Consider the following 23,233-nt stretch of genomic DNA (forward strand, 5'->3'; position numbering starts at 1 on the left):
GGCCAGTCGTCGATAAATTTTCAAATCGTTCGGTTGCGGGCGGATGATTCTTGATTGTTTTAGTCCTAACAACATTGCCGCTCGGACGCATTGCGGCATTTTATTGATTCGCGATAATCCTTGTGATAATCAATAATTAAGCATAGAGTCAGCGGATAAATTAAACCAATAAAGCACATATCCTATGTGCCGTTATTGGCCGACGACTGTAATTGTTTTTGCGCGGGTGTAAAGTGCACGTGTGTGTGTGTGTCAAGGATTACGGCAAAATTGTAACTGTTTGTCGTGGGCATGTGTGTGTGCGTGGGAGTTTGATGGAAACCGTAAAGTTATAAACAAAAGCCGAGTTCCACGAAAGGTGAGAAATCGAAAGCGCTGATTCGCGGCACTTGCCGCAATCAATATAGAAACCACCCTCCAAATAGCGTCTGTTTACTATGTCAAAAAAAAAGAGGATGGAGAAAACCGGATTTCTCAGCCTCGAACAAAGGAAATTGGGTGTTTTTCTGGGCTCGGGGATCCAAATTAAGTTATCCGTCTAGACCGATTCTGCACTCGATTCGCAATGCGATTGGTTATAAATAAAACCAGCGCAGGAATCGGAGCAGACAAAGTGCTACAAACTTGCTGTCGCCAGAGGAGGGGAATAATGGACAGGCGCCTTGTCTTGTCTTTAATTTATGCAGCTCATCTTTATTTAGCCCAGCTCGATTCCCATTCATTGAGAATAGTTTCATCTTTTACCATATACCATACCCATTTATTATAACATACCTCATATCTTTAAACCCGTTTAGGCATCTCGTTTTGGTTTCATTTCTGCTTTTGTTGTGCCATGCAATTCGCTTTTATTTGTGCTCGCCGAGTGGCTGGCATTGTATAATTCAATTTAAATTGATTTTTTCATTGTTGCGGCGTCCGTTTCACTTTTTCTCGCCCAACGGCCGCTTGCCATCCTGCTCTTTCTATCCCCATCCCCTTCCCCACATTTGAGCCCCCCCCCCCCTTCCTTCTTATCCCATCTTCTGGATATTTGGGGTCCCCTGTTTGCTGTTTGTCTCTACAATTGGATTTTCGCACGCCTGTTATTTCTACAACAGCTTTGTGGTAATTAGAAGCCATTGGTCTCAGTCGCTTTCAATTCACGTATGTATGTTTACTTTTACTTTAATTTGTTAGTTTCGTGTTAATTATTTGATTAAACGTGAGCACTTAATAGTACTTTTCAGGCTTTGATTAAGTTATCATTTGTTGCGGCTGAAAAATGATATTGTTAGCAGCTAAAAAAATACCATCGTGATGCGCTTAATCTATTATAATATTATTACCATTTGTTCTAAGAGCAATAACAATGGATTTAGAAAATCACATAAGAAACGATTTTCCGCTTTCGAATTCGTACTCTAATTGCAATTTATTCTTCTCTCCACTTTAATGGCCCTAGTCAATTCTTAGGAAGAAACATTACTTTTTGCCGACAGGTAGTAAATCCATTTTGGGTGAGATTTTATTTCTTTGCGTGTCGCGTCGAATTTAGTTATCCACACTAACTTTTCGATTAGAATCAGACTTCGGCAGCAACATAAAAGTGGAATTCCAGAACCGAGGTTCTCAAGTTGATTCGCCTTCGATTGTTTTTGCTAATTTGCAACTTTTGGACATTAGCTCGTATTTATCGCCTCATTTGCATGGACATCCCATTTCACTGGCAGGCAATAGTTGCAGTTGGCGAAAATTTTCCCATAATCATAACAATCGATCGATCATCAAATGTAATGACCGAAAATTGTTAGCCCCTCTTCGGCGTCGCTGGTCAAGTGGCCAGGTTGCTCATGGAGCTGAAAGGATTTGGTGTGGGCCGGAATATTAGATGCCTGGCAGGCAGGTTCATTGACTTCCCCATGGTGCTCTAGACGACCGGGGATGATGATGATGATGATGACGTTGACGGAACCGCAACAGTTACTGCACCAACAAAAGCAGCACATAACCCGACAAAAACAGCAATAGCAGCAACAAACCCAGTGGCACTTGCACTCAACAGCTGGCAAAAAAAAGGAAATCAAATACCAACCACAAAAAATTAAACCAACAAAAAGTCCGGAAGAAGAGCCAGGTTCTGGGGTGTTTTGAAACTTTGAATACTCTTGCAGAGTTTTCCCAAACATTTTTAAATTGTTGACATAATGTGCATACTTAGATAAGATACTTAGAGTTATTAGAATATCTAACTTACAAATAACTATTAGTTTATTTTGCAATTAAAGTCCCCAGAACCTAGATTACTTGTATTAAAAATGTTTAAGAATCATCAACTAGATTGCATAACAAACTAGTTTAGCATTTTAAAACCGGTTTTAAGGTGCAACTACAAATGCGTTCCATTTCTACACCATCTGATGAGTAATTTATTATTAAATTATTTCGCTGAAGGAATGTTTGTACATATACAATGAAAAATTCTTAATATCCCACTTTTGAAGTGTATGATCCAAAACAAACCGAAACGGTGGCTAAACGAAATAAAACGAGATTTCAATGCAGGAATTTCCATTACAAATGTTGCGGTTGTTAATGTTATTGTTGCTGCCACTGAAGTCTGGTTTTGTCAACCGTCGTTGGGGGCCATTGGGGCGCTATGCAGCGAACGGAGGATTGGGGTCTTGAAACGGGAAAACAACACTGCACTCTCGACGGCAACTGGCAATTTGACAAACGTTGCACGCACTTGGCCGGAATGGGGCTTCCATTGGAGGTGCCTCAGCGTCGTTGTTGCACGTTTAGGCCGAGTGCAAAACTCAAATGTCGCTTTGGCTTCGAGTACTGCCAACAAGGCGGTAGGATGCAATTGACCCGAAAACCGAACACTGCAAAGCCAAGTGGACAAGTCGGGGGAAAGGAGCCACCATCACCACCATGGCCACCACTGCAGGGCGCAAAAACTCGTTCGAGTTGATTTGGCATCTTTGTATTCATCTTGTGGTTCAATGAGTCAGGCCCAGCAGTCTGGTCCGGATTTTCGATGCTTGACAACGTTCCGCCTTTCACCCGGCCACTTCTTTCCGCTCGAAACCAGGAGAGGGCCTCCTCATCCTTCGAGTCCGAATCTCTGCCCTCAATCGCTCGGGTGCCAGATGGCCATTTGGCAGGCCGTAAATGCAAAAGGGATTGGCCAGGGGATGGGGGACACAATAAATGGGTCCGGGTGGTTCACAAAGCAGATGTTCTGATCCATTCAGAATTAAACTTTTATGCGGAGAGGTGCTGCAACAAAGTTATCAATATACACAGCGAATTAAAACTTTGCAGACGGCTTTCTGCAGTTTAATCTGTATGAATGAAAACGAATCATTTATCAGCAGAGTAATAATAGGTGCTTGGTATTTCAATATCAAAGATTCCCATAAAATTCGTCCTTTGATACCTTGTTATTGCTATGCTTATTGATTGAAATAAATCAGTTTTGATGGTCCTTTCGAAAAGAAATACTTAGAAAATAGTTCTTCATACTTTTTTGGGATACATGAACTTAAAACCATAGAAATTTCTTGCAGATAATATAGCGTTATAAGTTATACATAAGTAATATGAAAATAAGTTATTTGTCATACAGCATTATGGTTGGTAAATGATTATCTATAGTGCCTGCCAGACTTTGATCTTAATTCAAGAACACTGGTCCCGCCCCATCATCAGTCGTGCCCATCCTGCTAATGCCTTCACTTGCACTTGCTCCGTGGCCGTCATCATAATTATCATCATCGCCTTTGTGGCCCATCTTCGTTGTCGTTTGTCGGTCGTCGGCGTTGTCTCATTTGCGTGGGCTTATACTCAGCAACAAACAGCAAAACAACAAACAGAGGACTGAGCACTGAAGACAACAACTTTTTCAAGGGCCTGTGCCAATTCTCGATTGCTCTCTTTCCGTCTCTGTTTTGTTCGGCATTCCACGGTCTTGGTGTTGCCTTTTATGGCTGCTTTACTTGGCAATCGATAAACAACGACCTTCCGCCCCACAACACCCCCCATTTTTTTCCAACTAAAATGGCTGGAAGTTACTGGGATTACTTGGAGGAGCATTCTCCAGTGTTCTGGTCGGACTCCTTTGTCTTGTCCCGTTTAGGAGAGCTTATTCGCCACTTGAAGCTGCCAGCCAAGTCAGCCACTCGAGCTGCACTCTCCTCACTTCTTCCCACTTTATCCATCCCACCCATCCTCCAACACTCATCATCCATCAGGGAGGTGGCCTCCTGGCTTTATCCTGCGTCTGCTCCCGCTCCTTCTGCCACTTGTTTCCAGGCATTTTTCAAAGTTAATTGCTCGCTGGCAGTCGGCTGAGAAAAAGTGCTGAAAGTGCTGAAAGTCCGTCGAGGATTAGTACTCTCCAGAGGGTAAACAAAAGCCATACTCCAAGATTTGTAACTGAAACTATTGACATTCATTAGCTCCCCATGCGGAAACTTTCAAATTACCAAAAAAACAGTCGAGATTCCATAACTCGAGCTTAGTATTCTTAGTATTAGTATTAGTATTGCCTTTTAAATCATTTAATCGACGTTCTTATGCGTTACAAGTAAGGATTAAGCGAACGAAGTGCTCTTTAATTTTCTGATCCCGATTCTGGACAGGAAAAGGCACCTTAAATGAGTTCGCAGACCAATGCCAAAGTAAAGATTTCCACGTTGTGGCTGTAACGGAACCAAAATGGGTTCGCCAATAGCCAAAGACGTTCAAGAACTTTACAACAAATAAAGAAAAATATTATGTATGTACAAACTAAAATCTCATAAAAGATAGTGGAAATGAACAGCACAAATGAATTTTTAAGGAGCTGTGAAAGTAGTTGAAAGGAATACCTCAAAAAAGCAAAGATAGCAGTGAAGTATCTCACATTCTAAACACAATATTGTAATAGATGCAATATAGATTTAATCATGCAGTAGCTCAGAATCTTAGACATCTAAATGACCCTAGAAATGCTACTTAAACATTTTTCTTACAAGTCATCACATTTTCCATGCCGTCTGGGTTTCTTTTTCAAATAATCGCAAGAAGCAACAGAAATAATTAATAAGTACAGCTGTCAACACTTGAGTAAAAAGCAACAACCCAAAGCAATTCCTTCCTCTGACAAACAGGAGAAACCGTAGGGAATCCCAGTTGATGCTTCCCACCTCAACCAGTTGTAAAACAAAAGTAATTCCAGCTGCTGCTCCAAGTCGAGATGAGAAAAAGGGGCGATTTGGCGAACACCTTCGCACTCCAAGGGGCTTGCAGGGGGATGACCTGGTGCAGGGGTGGTGGATCATTCCAGGCTGTGACTACATGGCGCTGATGTTGACGGCGCCGACAAAGCAAATACTAAAGCCCAAACTGGCCAACAGAAAAGAACCAGCAACAACTTGGCCGAATAGATCGCAGCTGCCGCGTACTAGCGATGCTCCTTCTGGCTAAAATAATTCTTTAAATCCTTAACTAAAAATATTTCATCTGTTATAATTCAAACAGATGGTTCAACATTCTGCTTTATCGGAATCTAAAAAAAAAATTCAACTATACAGATGCCTTAGAACTTTATAATATGGTTTATTTATAAAGTTTATTGTGTTTACTTAAAGTTTGCTTTCTTATCAACGAGCACTTTGCTTAATCGACACATTTTTTGGTTTCCCCAAATAGGAAATGAAATAGAAAGTCAAGCCCGACAAATGTATAGTCTTGAGAAATAGCTTTATGGCAATACCATTATATTTTTGAACATTGTAAAACTCGGTATGTATGTACATATGTGAAAAAAGAGAAAACAAGGGATTATTTCTTATCTTTTCAATCATTATATGTCAGACTTTTTTGGTGGTCCAATGTTCCCTTAGACAGATTGAGTATATTATATATACTATATATGATATTACATTATGTTATATTATTATATTATGTATACTATATATGATAATATATTATATTATATTATATATACTATATATGATATTATATTATATTATGTTATATTATATTATATTATATTATGTTATATTATATTATATTATATTATATTATGTTATATTATATTATATTATATTATGTTATATTATATTATGTTATATTATATTATATTATATTATATTATATTATATTATATTATATTATTATATTATACATGTTTTTTATGTCCAAGTGGACAGCACTGGTGAAGGGACCACCACTCGTGGGCGGGAGGGCGGCGTGTGGCTGGTGCTGCTGCTGCAATTGCCGGCTGCTAACGAGCCGAGGTGACCCGAACACAACCCGAGTTCCGGCGTCGAGGAGAGCCTGCCACGATTCCTGAGGCTCCTCGTTTCGCGGCTCAGTTGCTTTCGGTCGCTGGCAGTGGGTGCGTCGCTGGTCTCCTGCAGAGACAGCTGTTCCATTTGATCCTTTTCTTGTCGGCAAGGACAACGCGAGTGGAAAAATACAAATAAATTGAGAGGGAAGACTGGAGGATGGGCGATTGTTACAGCAAATCAGAGTGAAAGGTCAACAATGGCTTTGTAGCTTTGTCTCTAATTACGAGTATTCCATTCGGAGCCAATAAAGGTTTTAATCCGACGTGCATTCATTTAAATTAAGCGAGAAAAACGTGGCAACTTTCCGCATCCTTTTTCTTGCTGCATTGTGTGAGACAAGGAAAAACTTTTAGCCCAGCGTTTTGCGAGTGTCCGTTTGGTGGTGTGTGGTTGTGTCTGTGTCTGTGTGCAGGCGCTGATTTATGTGTTTTGTCCTTGTTCCGCGCCAGGACGAAAGGACTTTTTGCCATCCCGTTTCGTGTGTAAGTTGGTAATGTAAGTTTATGTAATAGACATGTAAATTGCAGTTTATTTTAAGGTCTAACAATGAGAAATGTTGGGACGCGATTGCTAAATGGGTTTCTTTGCGGTTTCCTAGGTGATTCATGCTGCCAAGTTTAAATAGTTTTGCATTTATGCTTTATTAATAGGAGACGTTGTCATTTGTGATACATAAATACATTAGAAGTAGGAAGTGTACATTTTATTGCAAAAAAACTAGTCACTAAGCATTTCATTTTGGATTTCCTTGCAATTTTTTCTTTTCCTCTACAAAGCTCGTAATAAATTTCATATTAATTTAAAGCCACACATCTTAATCAGCATTTCTTTGTAATGCATATTTTTCACATCGCATTGAATATCTTCATCATTCCAGGGCCAGGAACTAAGAGTTGATGCCTCAAGTTTCAGGTTTCTGCCACAAGCTGCTGGTGATCATTCCCCTTTCAATTTCCCGACAGCTTGTCACTGCAGACAGCTGGTGTATCGATTTCCATGATAAGTGTATTTTCCCGCTTTCGTGCCACTAAAATTAGCCGAATCAAACGCGACCCCCCACAAAGACAAGAGTCGGATGGAAGTACGACTTCGACTATAACTCCATGCGGTTATTATTTATTTCCATTAGTTCATACTTAAATTTACCCCATCCACATTGGTTGGCGGATGGCGTGCCGGTGCTGTCAATTTTCCGGTGGCAGGTTTTTGGTTATTGCGATGTCATGTCATCATGCAATCGTATCGCTTTACCGCATAAACCGACTCGCACAATGTAATCATTCGATTTCGATCCTCTATCCGCCCGACATGTAGATCTGCCTGGAACATCGTATATACATATTATATATATACATATTAGTACAAGGCTAATGATGCGTGAAGAAAAAAAAACAAGCGGGGAGTTCGCCATGAATTGGCCAAAACGTATGGGACACGTCGCTGATGGATGTTCCGGATGGATGTTCCATTAATATCGGAGTAATCCCAGTTAGCCACGGCTCGCTGTTGGCCATGTGTCATTCGGTTTGGGCCACAGTTACACTTGGTTGGCGGGCACGAAAGCAGCTGTAGTAATAAGCTTGTGTTCTAGCGTTTTGCTAAATAGTGCAGAACCCGCTCTGGGTTTAAATGGTCATCTTTGACCACTCATCGGTGGATATTGAAATTGGTTTTTTTTCTAAACAGTCACCATGGAATTCGTTTGGAAATCGATTGGCGGAAGGCAACAATTGATACGTGAGTGAAAATGAAGCCATAGAATTTTCATAAAATGTCAAAGCTTAACTTGGCAAACAAAACAATAGATTCTAGCAGTTTATTTTCAACCATTTAACAATGAATAATTCATAAAAGCGGTTTCAATTTACAAATTGCTAGCAGCCATTAATTCAAACACCATTTAATTGGCACTGGCAATTATGAAATCAAAGCCCAAATAGTAAAGGAACCATAATTTATGTTGTTTTTTATGTGAGCTAATTAAAAATAATACAAGCTGAAATTTTTTACATCGAAGCAAAATTGTTTATTAGAAAAAAGGAAATGCAATTCCGATTGCGAATTTGTAGTTGTCATAGACATCGCGTTTAATGTAAATTATTTATTTATTTCATAATGAGCACATCATCAATGATGTTGAAATATATAAGAATTAAGAGAGCAAAGGCTTATTATTAAATACCAAAACGGTCTGTGGCTTTAAACTTCCTAATTCTTCGTAATTTAAAGGAAATCCGCTTTGTAGGTCTCATTACCTTCAAGCTCGCAATTAGTTAACACTTTAAAGCAACAGTGAGTTAGAACTTTTATTTCGTTAGGTAAACAGAAATGAGACAATAGACCCACTTCACATTAGTCTAGTATCTGTGATCTTTGGGGAGCGAATGGTGTCAAACCGCTTGAGCGGGGGCTTCCAATTCACTCAAAGTTCCCACCATATGAGGACCTAAGTCATTTCTACTTATATGGAAGCGATCGGTAACTGTAAACCTGCCTTATATACATTACAATCTAGGGGGGAGGGAGTGAGTCTTTTCCCACCGTTTAGCTCCATGAAATTGAAACGGAAAATTTCATAATCAAAGCCATAAACGTTGTTATTGTTTCGCACTGCTCCCCCAGCCCATTTTCCTTTTGTCTTGGTCTCGCGTGAAAAATATGGAAAACAAAAACAAGAATTAATTTTCATTTCATTTTCCTCTGCGTACTTTTCGCCAAACAATGCAAAACCCAGACAAACTCAAACGCCAAGGAACCATCCGCACAATGTAAAAAGTCTCACGTTCCGGGTTAGAAAAAAAAGACGCACATTTTATGAGGCGACTTGTGCTTTGTCAGCATCTAAAGCATTTTATAGCTTTTGGCGTTAAGGTCTTAGTCCGAGCCATATCAATAAACTAATGGGGGGAACCCGCTAACAAATGTAATCATAAATTGCTTAAATGGTCGCTTTAGGAAAGCTGAGAAAGAAAGTACCTATGGATGTGCATTTAAAGTTTAAACGCAACATAATCATAAAAAATAATGCTACATATCAGTAGTTTTGCGGACAATTTTAGCTTTGTATTCAGGATAAAATTATATTATTTGCAATTATCCGATTGGCGCAATCCACACGGCTTGCATAGCGATTTCATTAATTAGTGGCAAATCAATTGGACTCACCTAATTGGCAAAATGTACCGTGGTCTATTTGATTAGTGTTCAAGTGGCCGGAACGGAAGAGCTTTCTGTTTATCTCTCTCCCTCTCTCTGTGGGCCACTTTTGCACCAATCAATTGCAGATATTAGCAAATGAGTTTTGATTGCTTAATAACCGAAACCGCTAGAGGAAATCAACCATAAACCGTTGCGATCGAGGAGCGACTTTCTCCACACCATTGATGGGTTCCAATTCCTGTGGGCATCGTGGAAACCCATCGATATGGATGTTGGCTACACCGTATGCTCTAGTATCGCATATAGCTCCGCTCGTATATTGTGTTTTTCCTGTTGACATTTAATCAACATTGGCGCTACTCCCGCTGCTTTTTCCCTCCCACCATACCAGGCAATCCCTATATGGTCCGGACTGGTCGTGCTTTTGGCCAAGTTTATGGGCACAGACTGTAATGTTTTTGTATTTTTTTTTGTTTTGTTTATGTACCTTTGTCCATATGTCACGTATGGCATCGCTGCATAAGTGAGTAACTGTGAATTTGAGGGGCTAGCTCCAAAGTTCTGCTTGTCTAACGGCATCCAGTCCATTGCTACATATGTATGTATGTACCATCCATGCTCCTCCGTACCCCGTACCCCCTCCCCCCCCCCTAAAATTTCCTCGTTCGCTTCGTTGGCTTGCCATTAACAAGGGGCCCTTCAGCAGCGGGAGTGCTTTTTTCTAATTTTTTTTATTTTGGTTCCATTTACTCAATTGTGGGTGAGTCACAAAAGGTGCGATATGTGGGCAGCGACTTTGTTTTATGTGTTGTGGAACATAAAATAGAACAGCATAAATCTTGAGAAGAACACAACGGGTAGGTTTTAATGAGGTTTCTAAAAGAAATATTTTTAGATGTCGTGGGCAGGTACAAATTAAAAAAAAAAGTATTACATTAAATTATGTTGAAAATTAGGGAAAAGTCTCTAAGCCCAATATTATTTAAATAAGGCATGCCAAGTATATAAGTAATTGATAGTTGTAGAACCTTACTTATATATAATTAGCCATAATATAAAGTAATTGCTTTCCATAAACTACAGTTATACTAAGTGTGTGCTATTATAATCTAAGTGAAGTTCGGAAAATCTCCTTGCAATTATGAATCTCAAAGTGGACCCATAATTTACTGCTATGCATCTTTTGATGGTTAAAATGCAATTATAAAATGCGAAATGAAAAGTGGAACAATCTTGATTGCAGTAATCTTAAGCCAGATCTTGACAACTTCCTCTGGTAATTGCCCTCCATATGTCGCCCCCACCCGAAGCTACTCATCATTTGTAGGCCTGATTTTGGGTTTTTGCTTCGCTGACTATGCTAATGACCTGCTATAGTTTGGCCCAACTTGGCCCGGCTGGTCTCAAGTTATTTTTATTTTTTTTTTTTGGCTTGTTTCTTTTCAGTCTCATATGATTATATGTATGGTGGGCACATGCCAAGCACACACGCTCTACTGGCGACTTAACCGGCGCATTACTCATGCTCATCTGCTCGGGAAAATTGCCATAACTGGTTGTTCACCCATCCACGCCCATCTGCGCCCCTTCGGTCGCTTTGGTCGCTTTGGTGCAACGTTAGTTTCTTTAATTAAAAAAGCATGAACTCTTTGTAAAGTTCTGGGACCTTGCTAAACTTCTTGCCCCTATGGCGTGGCTCTCATTGCCCATTTCTCTGACATCGGCAAAAGGCGAGCAAAGGGAACCCCAGCTGCCACTATTAAAGTCCAAAGTCAGAGTTGAAATTTGCTTTAGTATACTTTGGTTAAGTTTTCAACTGTGTTTGAGTGCTCTTATAGGCTTTATAAATGCAGAACTTAATATGAGATAAAGATAAAGGTTTGCTAAAAGCCTATTTATGCAACAATTAACTTCTGAGGTGTTTTTATGCTCTAATATAAAGCGACCATATAACTTGGTTACTATTAATTTCTATATGATTATGGAAGGGTATTAAAATGTCGGCTCGATTTCCCCTTTACGTTTTTTCTTTGCTATTTTTTGGGGAACTTTTTTGCGTTTGCCGCTAAGAAAACAGTTTTTTAACCGTTTCAGTTTGTTGAGGCGGCCCTCTTTTCCTTTTGCCTTCAGCTGCAGCTGCAATTTCCGTGCCATTTATGCAAACTATTGTTTTTGCTCTTGTTGTTTTTTGGCCCTCCAACGTTTGCCATTTTTGAACTGAATTTACGTTCACAGTTCTGCCTTCTGTCCTTTTTCTTGGCCTTCTTTTTCGGCCTTCTAAGGTGATTGCAGTGACTTTCAATTAACTTTTTGCCAGAAACTTTTAATTAAAAGGAAATGACTTTTTTTTGCAATTTAAAAGGTCGTGATTATGCTCTAACATAAATAATAGCAAAAAAGCGACTAATTTGTTTCCCTTTTCAATTGTAGCGAAAGTTTGTAAACTAAAATTCGATTGGAAAAGTATTATGAAATTGAATAACATCGATACAAAAGTTCGACTTCCACCTATAAAAAAAAGGAAAATAGCTAACAGCAAAGTTTACAATTGATTCGTAGGGCTTTCAAAAAAGTTTTCCATACACAAAACTGCAAATTTGGTTGGCAGGAGCACAAAGAAAGGAAACCGAACCAACCAATACATCATTGACACAGTGTCTATCAGGGGACGCGACTATTAGATACCCCTTGATCGTTAAGTTTTTATTTACTTCAGCCACAACTTTAATATTAGTAAAAAATAAGCATGCCGATCAATGAAATGAAACAAAAAAAAACCTGTGAGTCATAAGGCCGAACTACCCACACCCATACCCTGGATTTTTGCCACTCAACAGGGTGGCAAATATATATCCATTTGCATTGAAAGCATTCACATGGGCGCCTCAAGTTGCAACTCCAAACGAAATTAAGCTCCTTCAGGGGGATTTCAAGGGGCAGCAGAGCAAAGGGTAAGGACGAAAAGGAACTAGGATATCAGCAAAGCTGACTTTTTGAGTTGGGTCCCCTGTTGAATAGGGATGGCTAGAATATCACACAAACTCGAACGCCCACAATCAGCAAAAGACTGGAAAGGAACTGAGGGCAAAAGGAAGCAAAACAAAGTCATTTTCCAATTCGAAAATTTATTGGGCAGAAGGAGAAAAGTGACGGAAAGCAGCCACAGGAGAAAAAAAGGATAACACGTCAAAGGAAACCGAAGGAGCTATACGTGCCGCCTCCCAGATGAAGGTTGTCATCCATTCGGAGCTGACAAAATGGTTGACAAAGTGCAATTTGCAATGGAATCAAATTTGCCAGAAAACTCTTCTCAAAATTCGTGATGACAGCAGCTAGAAGCAAATTCGTAGTACTTTTAAAATAGATACACGGAAAAGAAAATCATAATATTTATATTAATCAAATTATTTTATAGTATGAACAACTAAACAGTTGAACTGTGTCAACGTTTTCCGTTGATGTATTTTAAACGCTTTTTTAACTTTTAACGTGCCATTTTTTTTTTTGCTGGAGGTAACAAAGTGCTGTTTACAAATGAACTTTAGATGGGCTCCTATTTTTTCTGTGCACTTATGCAGAATAAATGTGCTGGGAAAACGTTTTGATGGGGGTCAAGAACGAGCTGCCCGGAGCAGTTGACGCTTGCCATCTTCGGTTTGGTTTCCTTGGGGCAGGAAGTTATTTAGCTCCTTGGTCGGAAGGAAGTGAAAATATTCGACTAATTGAAATAATTGAGGCAAACTTTGTTGGGAATTGTTGCTGCTGAGAAGTTTTACAGTATCAGCAGAGATATCAAAACGCTGGTCTGGTTGCCTCCAAACCAGAATCTCTAACAATTTCTCCCATCTGAGCATTTTCTAGAGGACTTAAGCTTTGGTTTCTCTGTTCTTTTATTATTTTTCTTTTTTTTTTTCCTGCAGCACACTTGCCACACAATTCTCTGTGGAGCAAAAATGAATGGGGGGAAATGAATGGGGCTCTTGGGACAGGGGAACCGCTTAAATTACCATAAGAGTGGTTGGAGGAGGGTTGTGTGGGTGAGGGATGTGGTGAGTGGTTCCGTTGGGTGACAGGTGGTGGCTTGTGGCAACATCAGTTAATGTCCGCTGATTAGCATAGGATAGGACCCCTTTTTAGACCAGTGGAACATTTGAATGGATGCAACGATGCTGGTGCTCGTCGGACCTTAAATGCTTTTAAATTTTAATTAAATTGAATTCAATGTTCCGTGGTCAGGAGATAATGCTTTTCTCTGCGCGTCGAAGTGAAATAAAAACCTAAATTATGGCGAATGGCAAATAATAGTGAATAAATCATGTGCAGCTGTGGAAATTGTTAACTTGTTTAACATTCATTTTTGTCTCTCATTTGTGGGCCATTAATTTATTTGGCCGCAATGGGTTGGCCATGGATTGTGTGGAGTTCATAGCTCCATTATGGTGAAAAAAGTTTGTGGCAAACTATGCAATAATTTCATCATTGTGAAAAGTTCTGCGAACATGTGAAGAGTTTTTGATTGAGTTTGCAGTTTGCATAGTTCGTTTCGTTAGTTTGACTTGCGTGCTTGGGCAATCCGGAAGTGCTGACGTTTCTGTGCTGAACTTTGAACTCAATCACGAATCATGGAAGATTATGAAATCTCTACATTTTTTATCTTTAATTCAAAATTCGTATGTTTTTCACATTTGCAAGTAAAACGTGGCCAGAGGATTGTCATTTCTTTATCTATTCCGTTCTACATCACATTTCTTTGTTTTTAATTTAAGAGGCATACAAGCACCTTGCTTCGAATTTTACATATTCCTGACAAGCATTTATGCATTCCTTACCACCAGGCCCCAGGCACTTTTTCCTCTTCCTCGCTCTTGTTATGGTTTAATTAAATTCTCGACTAAACTTCCTGCCCTCTTGCATATGAAATATTCAAACACTCTTGTGGCAAGGACAGCCCAGGCAGGATTAGTGAGGGGAAAATAAAATCAGAAGCAGGATTTAGCTTGGTATAAATGTGTGGTTAGCTACCTATTTTTAACGTTTTGTGCATGTATAAGCGGCTTAAATGCTAGTTATTTAGGTTTAAATGCAGTGCAGTTCAAAACAGAAGGTGTCTTTTTAAAACATCATGGCATTTAATAATATTTTCCTCCCATGGGCTATCTGTAATAAATCTTTTTATATCCTTTCAGATGTAGAAAACAATCAAAGTAAAGAAGAATCCCAGCAGCGAGTTCTTTCCGGGGAATCCCAGCCGGCGACAAACAAGCGCAGTCCACTGACGAGGATGTCGTTCAAGCTATTCCGTCGCGGATCGGCGCGCTGCATCGGTCTGCTATCGGCGTTCGTAACGATCCTGCTCTGCCTCTACTACATCTCCATTGGCCAGCCCAATCCGACGCCCATTTCCGAGACGGGTGCCCCATCGGCGGCGTTACGGGGATCACCACTTAGTGGCCTAACTGGTTTCAGCGTCGACGGAGGTTCGTCCTCGATCATCCACCAACAGAAGCAGCAACTTGTGATCGCCTCAAACCAAAAGAAATCCTCGGAAACAAAGTCGGCGCAAACATCGGTATCGCCGGAGGAGCAATCAGAGGAGCAGTACACCAACAGCAATTGGGGCGACAAGTGCTACGAACTAATCCAGAGCAATACAAACATAACCGCTAGCGAGGAGCACAGCAAGTTTGACTTTCAGGTACGAAGAAGCTCTACTGCCATCTTGAGTAACACATTAATAATAAGAATTTCTTACAGCCGGAATGGATGCGATCGAAGGAGTACTGGGATCGTGGCTTTGAGGAGCGATTTGATGCGCAGAAGAAGGACAAGCAGCGCCCGCCACTAAAGATCATAGTGGTGCCGCACTCCCATAACGATCCTGGCTGGCTAAAGACCTTTACCAACTACTTCCAATCGGATTCTCGGCAGATTCTTAACCTACTGGTGACCAAGATGCAGGAATACACGGACATGACGTTCATTTGGTCGGAGATCAGCTTCCTTCAGCTGTGGTGGGATCAAGCGCATCCAACCAAGCAACGGGCACTCAAGCGTTTAATCGACGCTGGTCGCATTGAAATCACCACCGGTGGATGGGTGATGACGGATGAGGCGAATGTCCACATCTATCCGATGTTAGATCAGCTCATCGAGGGCCATCAGTGGCTAAAGAACAACCTGAATGTCACACCGAAAGTGGGCTGGTCCATAGATCCATTTGGGCATGGCAGCACGGTGCCTTATCTGCTGTCCGGAGCGAATTTCGAGGGAACAATTATCCAGCGGATTCATTACGCCTGGAAGCAGTGGTTTGCTCGCCAACAGTCGGGTGACTTCATCTGGAAACCCTATTGGAGAAGTAGAAAAGACAAGGATAGTGAAGCTGGTAGCCTTCTCACTCACAACATGCCCTTCGATATATACTCGATTAAGGGATCGTGTGGCCCACATCCCTTCATATGTCTGAACTTTGACTTTCGCAAAATTCCAGGCGAGTACACCGAGTACTCCGTTAAGGCGCAGTTCATCACAGACGACAATCTGGAGTCAAAGGCGCAGTTGCTACTGGAGCAATATGCCAGGACTGCCTCGTTGTTTCCACATAATGTGGCTCTCATTCCAGTCGGTGATGATTTCCGATACAACAAGGATCGCGAGGTGGATCAGCAGTATCAGAACTACAAGAAGCTTATTGATCACATCATGGCCAATCGAAGGCTTTACAATGCTGATATCCGATTTGGCACTCCCAGTGATTATTTCGAGGCCATCAAGGAGCGCATGAAGGATCATACCCCAGGATTTCCCACCTTTAAGGGTGACTTCTTTGTTTATTCCGATATCTTTTCGGAGGGCAGACCGGCCTATTGGTCCGGTTACTTCACCACGCGTCCGTTCTACAAGCTTCTGAGTTCAGAGCTGGAACATCAGCTGCGATCTGCTGAAATTGTCTTCACCCTGGCCTACAACACAGCTCGACAAGCAAAGCGAGAGAATGCGATAAAGATATACGAGAAGAACTACGAGCTTATTATTAATGCAAGGCGAAATTTGGGGCTGTTTCAGCACCACGATGCCATCACTGGTACATCCAAGGCAGCGGTAATGAGGGACTATGCAATGCGCCTGTTCGAGAGCACGCAAAACATGGTCAAGATGCAGGAATCCTGCCTAGAGCTCCTTCTACAAAAGGGCCAGCCTAGACATCACGGTTTCCTGCTCAGTGAATTTGAGCGAGATAACTTCAACAAGCTGCCGCGCAAGATGCCGATTCAGATGGCCAACGGGGACGAGTCCACGCCCACTGTTCCGGCGGGAGAAGGCGGAGCCGGCGGATCATCTTCCAGCGGTTCGGTAGGCAGCTTTGTCCTGTACAATTCGCTAGCTCAGAAGCGGTTGGAAGTCGTCACGCTACGCGTCCAACATCCCAATGTAAAGATAGTCAACGATAAGGGTGTAGAATTGAATCACATCCAGATCAATCCAGTGTGGAACATCACGGATACCTACGAACAGGGTCTGGGCACATCCGTATCCGGCACTGTGGGTCGCATTCGCACTTCGACGCGCCAATTCGAGGTGATGTTCGTGGCGGAGCTGGAACCTTTATCGCTGAGCACTTATCGGGTACAGGTGGACGAGGTCAACTTCAAGCGAAACATAGCAACTATATACTGTGACGATTGCACAGAATCGCAGCCAGCATCAGTGAGTCCGCCCGAAGAAATAGAATCCTCACCGACGTCAGTATTTGAGGCGCGTGGCAAGCCAGCGGGTGAGTTTTTTTTACAAAATAAATAAAGTGAACAAGTTAAAATAACGTTTGTTATACAGGCGATATACAGTTGGAGAATCCTCACATGCGATTGCTGTTCGACGAGAAGAGCGGTTTTCTGAAGACCATCACGCGTAAGAACCAGAAGAAGGAGTTGCTCAAGCCGCTTCAGTGCAACATCAAGTTTGCCGCTTATCGCAGCGCCCAATTCCACTCTGGTGCATATCTCTTCAAGACCGATCCCGAACAAAGTGAGGCCGAGAAAGAAGTGCTTGAGGGCTATACGGACATGCGCATCATTATTACCTCGGGTCCCATAGCCAGTGATGTGACTGTCATTTATGGACCATTTTTGGCGCACACAGTGCGCATCTTCAACACGAGAACTCATCTGGATGCAGCGATATATGTTGAAAATGATATAGATTTCGAGCCTCCACCCAAGAATCGGGAGACGGAGCTGTTTATGCGATTTGTCACCAACATAGACAATATAGCTCAAGCTCCGATGCAGCGGGATCCGCTTAAGGAGCCGGTCGATGCGGCTACCATGCCGGAGCTTCCCGTCTTCTACAGCGATCAAAACGGTTTCCAGTATCATGAGTAAGTCAAGAAACGCAGGACCATAAAACACTTTCTAACTTTGTGCTTCACACTTTTAGACGTATCAAAGTGCCGGCTATTGGCATCGAGGGCAACTACTTCCCGATCACCTCGGGAGCTTTTATTCAGGACAGTCGCCTTCGCCTCACCCTGTTGACCACTCATGCCCAAGGAGCAGCCAGTTATGAGCCTGGACAGCTGGAGGTTATGCTGGATCGGCGCACCCTGTACGACGATTATCGGGGAATGGGCGAAGGCGTCGTGGACAGCCGTTTGACGCGGCACAAGTTCTGGCTGCTCGTGGAGGACCTCCCGGGTGGTCAGCATGTTACGCAGCCACCGAGTTACAAGGTTCTCAGTCAGCAGGCTCAGCAGCTGGCAAATGCCTTGCGTTACCCGCCGAATCTGTACTTTGTAAGCAACCTGGAGCAGCCAGAACTGGCCGCTGCATTGCTGCCTTTGGTCAGGCTTTTGCCTAAGGGACCGCTGCCCTGTGACGTACACCTAACCACCCTGCGTACCCTATCCGATCCGGAGTTGCAACTGTTTCCGTCCGCCTCGGCGCTGCTAGTTTTGCATCGCCAAGGATTCGATTGCAGTGTAAGCGCTGGCAGGGAATTGTCTATGGAGGCCATATGTCCCCTGTCCAGCAAGGGATTGGGTAATGTGCAGCTAGGTCGGCTCAGCCTGCATACAATCGAAGCCACCAGCTTGACGGGGACGGAGCAGAAATCGTCCAGGGAGAGCTACCACATACGCTCTCTGGCCGAGATCAGTCTGGAACCAATGGAGCTACGCACCTTTAACCTTACTTTCCGCTCGGAGGTGTAAGGTGGCTGCAGTGTATTTAGCGGAAATAGTTATCATATTTATTTGTGGTTTAGTTCTAATAGTTAGTGGTAAACGCCAAGTGCAAAGTTTTCAGCTTTATTTAGTTCTCGTCACGTCTAATGTCTGTCTCCAACAGTTTTGAAAGTACAAAGCACACGACATAGTTATAAACATACAAACATAGGGTGGTTAGGTTTTTTTTTTTTTGTTGATTCATGTAGAATGAAAGTTAATGACTAGTTCGAATTCTGTTCGTCTGTTTAAAAGATCAAAGCGTAAGAAGAAACGAGGCTACGTCTAGTTACCTGTTGACTTTTCTAAAAAACGTATATTTTATTCAAAAAGGTATAATATTACAAACTACATGTTAGCCAGAAATTCTTTAAACTCTTTATTTATATAAATCGACCCACCCAAATAAACCTTCAGCTCGACTTAATGCAATAGGCCAAAATACCCAACTCGACTGCCCTGAGCAATGCATTCCGCTTAAGCCTCCCAGCTTCATACCCTAAAATATATGTGCAATAAACTTGAACTAAATCGCACCATGGAAATGAAACAGCTTAGATTAAGAACTAGCTTGATTTTAGAATGAAATATTTAGAGAGCAAATTAAATCAATTTTTGTTTTCGTTTGCGCGATTAGCGTTCGCATCGATTTGTTTAGACTGATTAGCCTAAAACGATTGCAAAATTGGCATGTAATATTAATCTCAATTAATCTATTCACTCCTAGCCCTTATCCAGAATTAACCAAAACACAAGTGTATGTAGGATATAAGTTTTAAACGAGCAACGTAGTGGGGTAGCAAAAGTATAAGCCAAATATTACATTACATTCACTAGCAATATTGTAAATAGTCGAATAGGATTTCCAGGCACGGTAAAAATAGCTCTAATATCCGATATACCACTTATAGATTTAAGCTAAGCCCTCTCTCAGCTCTGGTATTGTCGTATACGAGAGTCATTCAAATAGTTACTACTGAATTCAGAAACAAAGCATTCAAAGCAAGCAAGACATAAACTCTAAAATATCCAGAACGTAGGGATAAAATGACGAAGGATGGGATGGATTACTTCTAACGGAAACAACTGTTTTGTGTATTTATTTATAAAAACTTATTACTATATATCTAATTTTATGGATACAAGAAAATAAAGTATTATATGAAACCAATTGTGGAATGTGCGTTTGTCATTGAAACGAATTGCAAGAGCGATTCTCCGAGAAGATTTACTTCTTATCTTTAAATATTTTCAACGAAAGTACTGGGCAAGAATATATCAAGTGAAATTGATATGGTCCCGAAAGTATGCTTATTAAATTTAACTTTATAAAAATGTAATCAATATAACCACAACTAGAACGTAATGGTGTGAGTTTCAAACAGAAAAATGTTTTCCATGGCATTTATTATTAATTGCTAGACGGCTTGGCTTGCCTCATTTTAGAACCCACTTAACTTATAGTTAACCAGAAACAAAAACCACAGACGTTAGCCAAATATTGGCACTATATCGTTTGTCATTTGCCTAGTCCGGAACCACTTCGTACATGTTTGCGCCCTTCATGAGCAAATAGCCACCCAGGTTAGCCATTTCCACCAGCTGGCTAAAGCCAGTCAAAATGCCAGCCCGGGTTCCAATTTCCTTTAGCTCATCGAATTCGAAGATGCGTCGCCCCAATGCCGCCGAACGTCTCTTCGTAAGCTCCAAAAAATTGCGCAGTTGAGCGCTCTTTCCGGCTCCTCCTCCAGCGCCGCCTCCTCCTCGAGTTCCTTGCCTGCTGGAGCCCTCCTTGAGGCTGGTCTGGGTGATGCTCTCGGTCAGCAGGGCGATCACATCGCGCACGTGCTGCGGACTGACCACGTGGGATAAATCCAGGCGAGCACGTGCCTGCGACAGGTGAATTATCGCAAGAAGTTGCCTTACAAGAAGAATAAGCCAATATAAGTGTTACCTTATAATTTAAGGTTCTTAAATAAATCTTACAACTGTATAAAATTGCCTTTAGGTATTTCATAAATGAAACACAAGCAGACTGTGAACACCTTAATTAGTATTTTTTAGATTAGTATTCTTATAGTAAGTAAACATATATATGGGCAAAATTGATAAAGCAGGTTTGTTGCCTAAGTCTTTTGATTTCTGACCTTTTGCCAAAAGTTCTTCAAACGTGTATTCCATTTTGTTTCCATTTTGAGCACAGTTTTCAAATTTAAGGTCCCGAGGCCGTACGTGGGCCTCATCTTCTTGACCCTCAATTAATTTCGCATCTTGTTTTTCTCATCATTTACGCCGTAGGTAAACATTTCTTTTCAGAAGTATGATAATATATGTATCTCCATATTTGCCGAAAACTTGTTTTGGCAGATGAATGTTTTTAATTGTATTTCTAAGTCACCCAACTGGTCGTACAATCACGCCCAACACTTTTGCTAATTAAGCTTTATTCTGGCGTACTTTAAATGGATTTGATAAAAATATTTGATTTTAAATTTAAAATTCCAGCTCCTTTTCGTAAGTTTTCGCCCAAAACAAAAATAGGTATAAGTGGGCAACTCTGATGCCCAATGAAAACTAACTCGATCGGAAACCCGAAATGTAATCATAAATCAGTTGGATGTGGGCGACTGAAGAGCCCAGCATCGAACATGTTCCAACGCATTTTTCCCTTTGCCTTTTTATTTTATTTTTCGGAAACCAACGCATTTCTCGGGGGAGTTTTGAAACCCATCATCATTACAGCAACTGCATCGACAGAGGCAGAGGCCGAGGCATAGGCAGCGAAGCCCCATCTCATCCAGAGGCCCTAGACGCACGCATCTGTTCGGACCGCATTTCATTCTCGGCTCGCACGTTGGCGCAAACGGTTCATTAGCTGGCGGATCAATTCCATTCGGTCGGGTTTCGATTGGGTTTTGGGCCAAAAGTGCATTTCCTAACATCGGCATTGGCCGGACAGCAGAAGCCCCTGGGTCTGGTCATCTGCTTTGTTTTTTTGCTTCATTTACCTCGAGTCGCGTCGGTTGATGAAATTCCGCTTCTTATTGTTATTGGTGCGCTGGCGTTGCATTCGATTGGAGTTCGAGTGACGAAAGTGCCAAGAGTCGAAGACAATCAATTAGAGGGTGCATTACAATCGGCGATTCGATGCATCCCATGACGATGATGATGCTTCACATCGTGATTTTAGCAGCCACTTTTACGGCTGCGCAGTGTTTTCAATTGAACAGTAAGTGTGTATTACAATCAATGGGAAAGATTTATGTTCCGTGTTAATTTTGTTTATGAGCCTATTAAAAGTTCTGATAGTTGTTAAATAATCAGACTAGCAATATGTAAATGGTGTAGGAAGGCTTGTGCTAAGTAGAGAACGTAATACTCTTCTCAAATCAACAATTTCATAAACTAATAAATGAGTTCTAGTATTTGAGTAACTAGAGTTATAGGGGAATTATAGAGCTTGTATTGAATAAATATTACAACGTAGTTAAAACCACAAATCACGTAAAACCCATGATTAATGCAAGTTGAATAAGCGTTTTTCGTGCTTCCTTTGGCAACGGGGAAGTTCTAAGCCGACAAATTGAAAACCATTATGCAGTTCCATTTGTTCAGATTGCATGTTATGCTTGTCAATCGATATAACTATAGAACACTTTGCCAACGCTAGCATTATCCCAATATGCACCTGATCCGCCTATTTGCGTGTTCGGCTCCAAAAGTTCCCCGCCCGAATTCGGGCTACAAATTTGATGACGAAGCAGTATTTTGACAAACAATTAACTCAGCCAAAGTGTCTGGAATTTGCCAAGAGATTGAGGCACTCGAACTTGACTTGACCAGCAAAAAAAAAAAAAAAAAACCAAAGGCAGTGCGATTACAATATTGACATATGCTTGTTTGGTTGATTCCATCAATCGGAATAGAGAAGAATCGGAAGAATCTTCCAGCAAATGCAAAACAAGTTCAAGCTCGGGCAAAGGAAACTAGTTTCCTTTCACTTGACTGACCAGCCAATGAACCCGGACTGCAGTTCTAGCGAAAAAAGGACCTGCCCAGTTCAGAAACTTGTTTCCCACTTAATGAGCCGATTTATCCGACTGATTCACCATATTGTTTCTTGATCTGCTCCGTTCCCTTCCACTTTGCAGTGACGCAGTTCTATGAGATGCCTCCTCTATACGACTTGGATGACTATGATCGTTGCCTCCAGGAATTGAATGGCCAGGCGTCCACTTACTGCTTCGTCCGCGCGGAAGTCCAGCCCGATGAGTCTGTAGCGGCATGGCGGGCAATTGCAGAGATTTCGCAGTACGATCGCCATCACTTCGATCACCGACAGCTCTATTTCGGTCTCTGCCTGCGCGAATGTGAGGCGTCTCTGGCCGGGTTGAATAAAAGCGAACTGGAGGCCCTGCAAGCCGGCCTGCTATCGGAAAATGCAAAGGTAAGGCCACACGGAGGTGTCACCTCATTGGTAGCGATTCAGCTGCGGCTAACGATCGATTTAATTCAATCTTCGAATTCGCTG

The 23,233-nt window shown here is 41.6% G+C and overlaps 3 protein-coding genes and 1 long non-coding RNA gene across 7 annotated transcripts in view; 2 read left to right on the forward strand and 2 right to left on the reverse strand.

The window, feature by feature from the left end:
• alpha-Man-IIb (alpha-Mannosidase class II b) lies at window positions 1-19,871 on the forward strand. Of its 3 annotated transcripts, none has more exons than NM_142237.3 (5): window positions 1-358; window positions 14,669-15,177; window positions 15,237-17,256; window positions 17,316-17,859; window positions 17,919-19,871. In NM_142237.3, exons 2-5 carry the CDS (start codon window positions 14,764-14,766, stop codon window positions 18,688-18,690), a joined length of 3,750 nt encoding a protein of 1,249 aa, NP_650494.2. In that variant the 5' UTR covers window positions 1-358; window positions 14,669-14,763; the 3' UTR covers window positions 18,691-19,871. The 3 variants fall into 3 exon arrangements, with proteins under 3 accessions (NP_650494.2, NP_001262614.1, NP_001287341.1); NM_001275685.1 differs by lacking the exon at window positions 1-358 and adding an exon at window positions 6,346-6,805; NM_001300412.1 differs by lacking the exon at window positions 1-358 and adding an exon at window positions 7,876-8,060.
• On the reverse strand, window positions 7,401-7,661 carry lncRNA:CR45211 (long non-coding RNA:CR45211). Its single transcript, NR_125172.1, has one exon. It is a non-coding gene; the product is annotated as a long non-coding RNA:CR45211 (long non-coding RNA).
• rec (recombination-defective) overlaps window positions 18,772-23,233 on the reverse strand; it is a 9,614-nt gene continuing 5,152 nt past the window's right edge. Inside the window, exon 2 of one of the 2 annotated variants that reach the window (NM_169674.2) lies at window positions 18,772-20,623. In NM_169674.2, the coding sequence (NP_732072.1) occupies window positions 20,230-20,623 (394 nt within the window). In that variant the 3' untranslated portion in view covers window positions 18,772-20,229. The remainder of the gene's footprint in view (window positions 20,624-23,233) is intronic. The other variant, NM_001275686.1, reaches the window with a different exon arrangement.
• Window positions 21,500-23,233, forward strand: part of CG4576 (uncharacterized protein) — a 4,575-nt gene continuing 2,841 nt past the window's right edge. Inside the window, exons 1-2 of the mRNA NM_142238.3 lie at window positions 21,500-21,931; window positions 22,854-23,149. Of these exons, the coding sequence (NP_650495.1) occupies window positions 21,850-21,931; window positions 22,854-23,149 (378 nt within the window). The 5' untranslated portion in view covers window positions 21,500-21,849. The remainder of the gene's footprint in view (window positions 21,932-22,853; window positions 23,150-23,233) is intronic.

Source organism: Drosophila melanogaster, chromosome 3R, assembly GCF_000001215.4.
Source record: "Drosophila melanogaster chromosome 3R".
NCBI lineage: Eukaryota > Metazoa > Arthropoda > Insecta > Diptera > Drosophilidae > Drosophila > Drosophila melanogaster.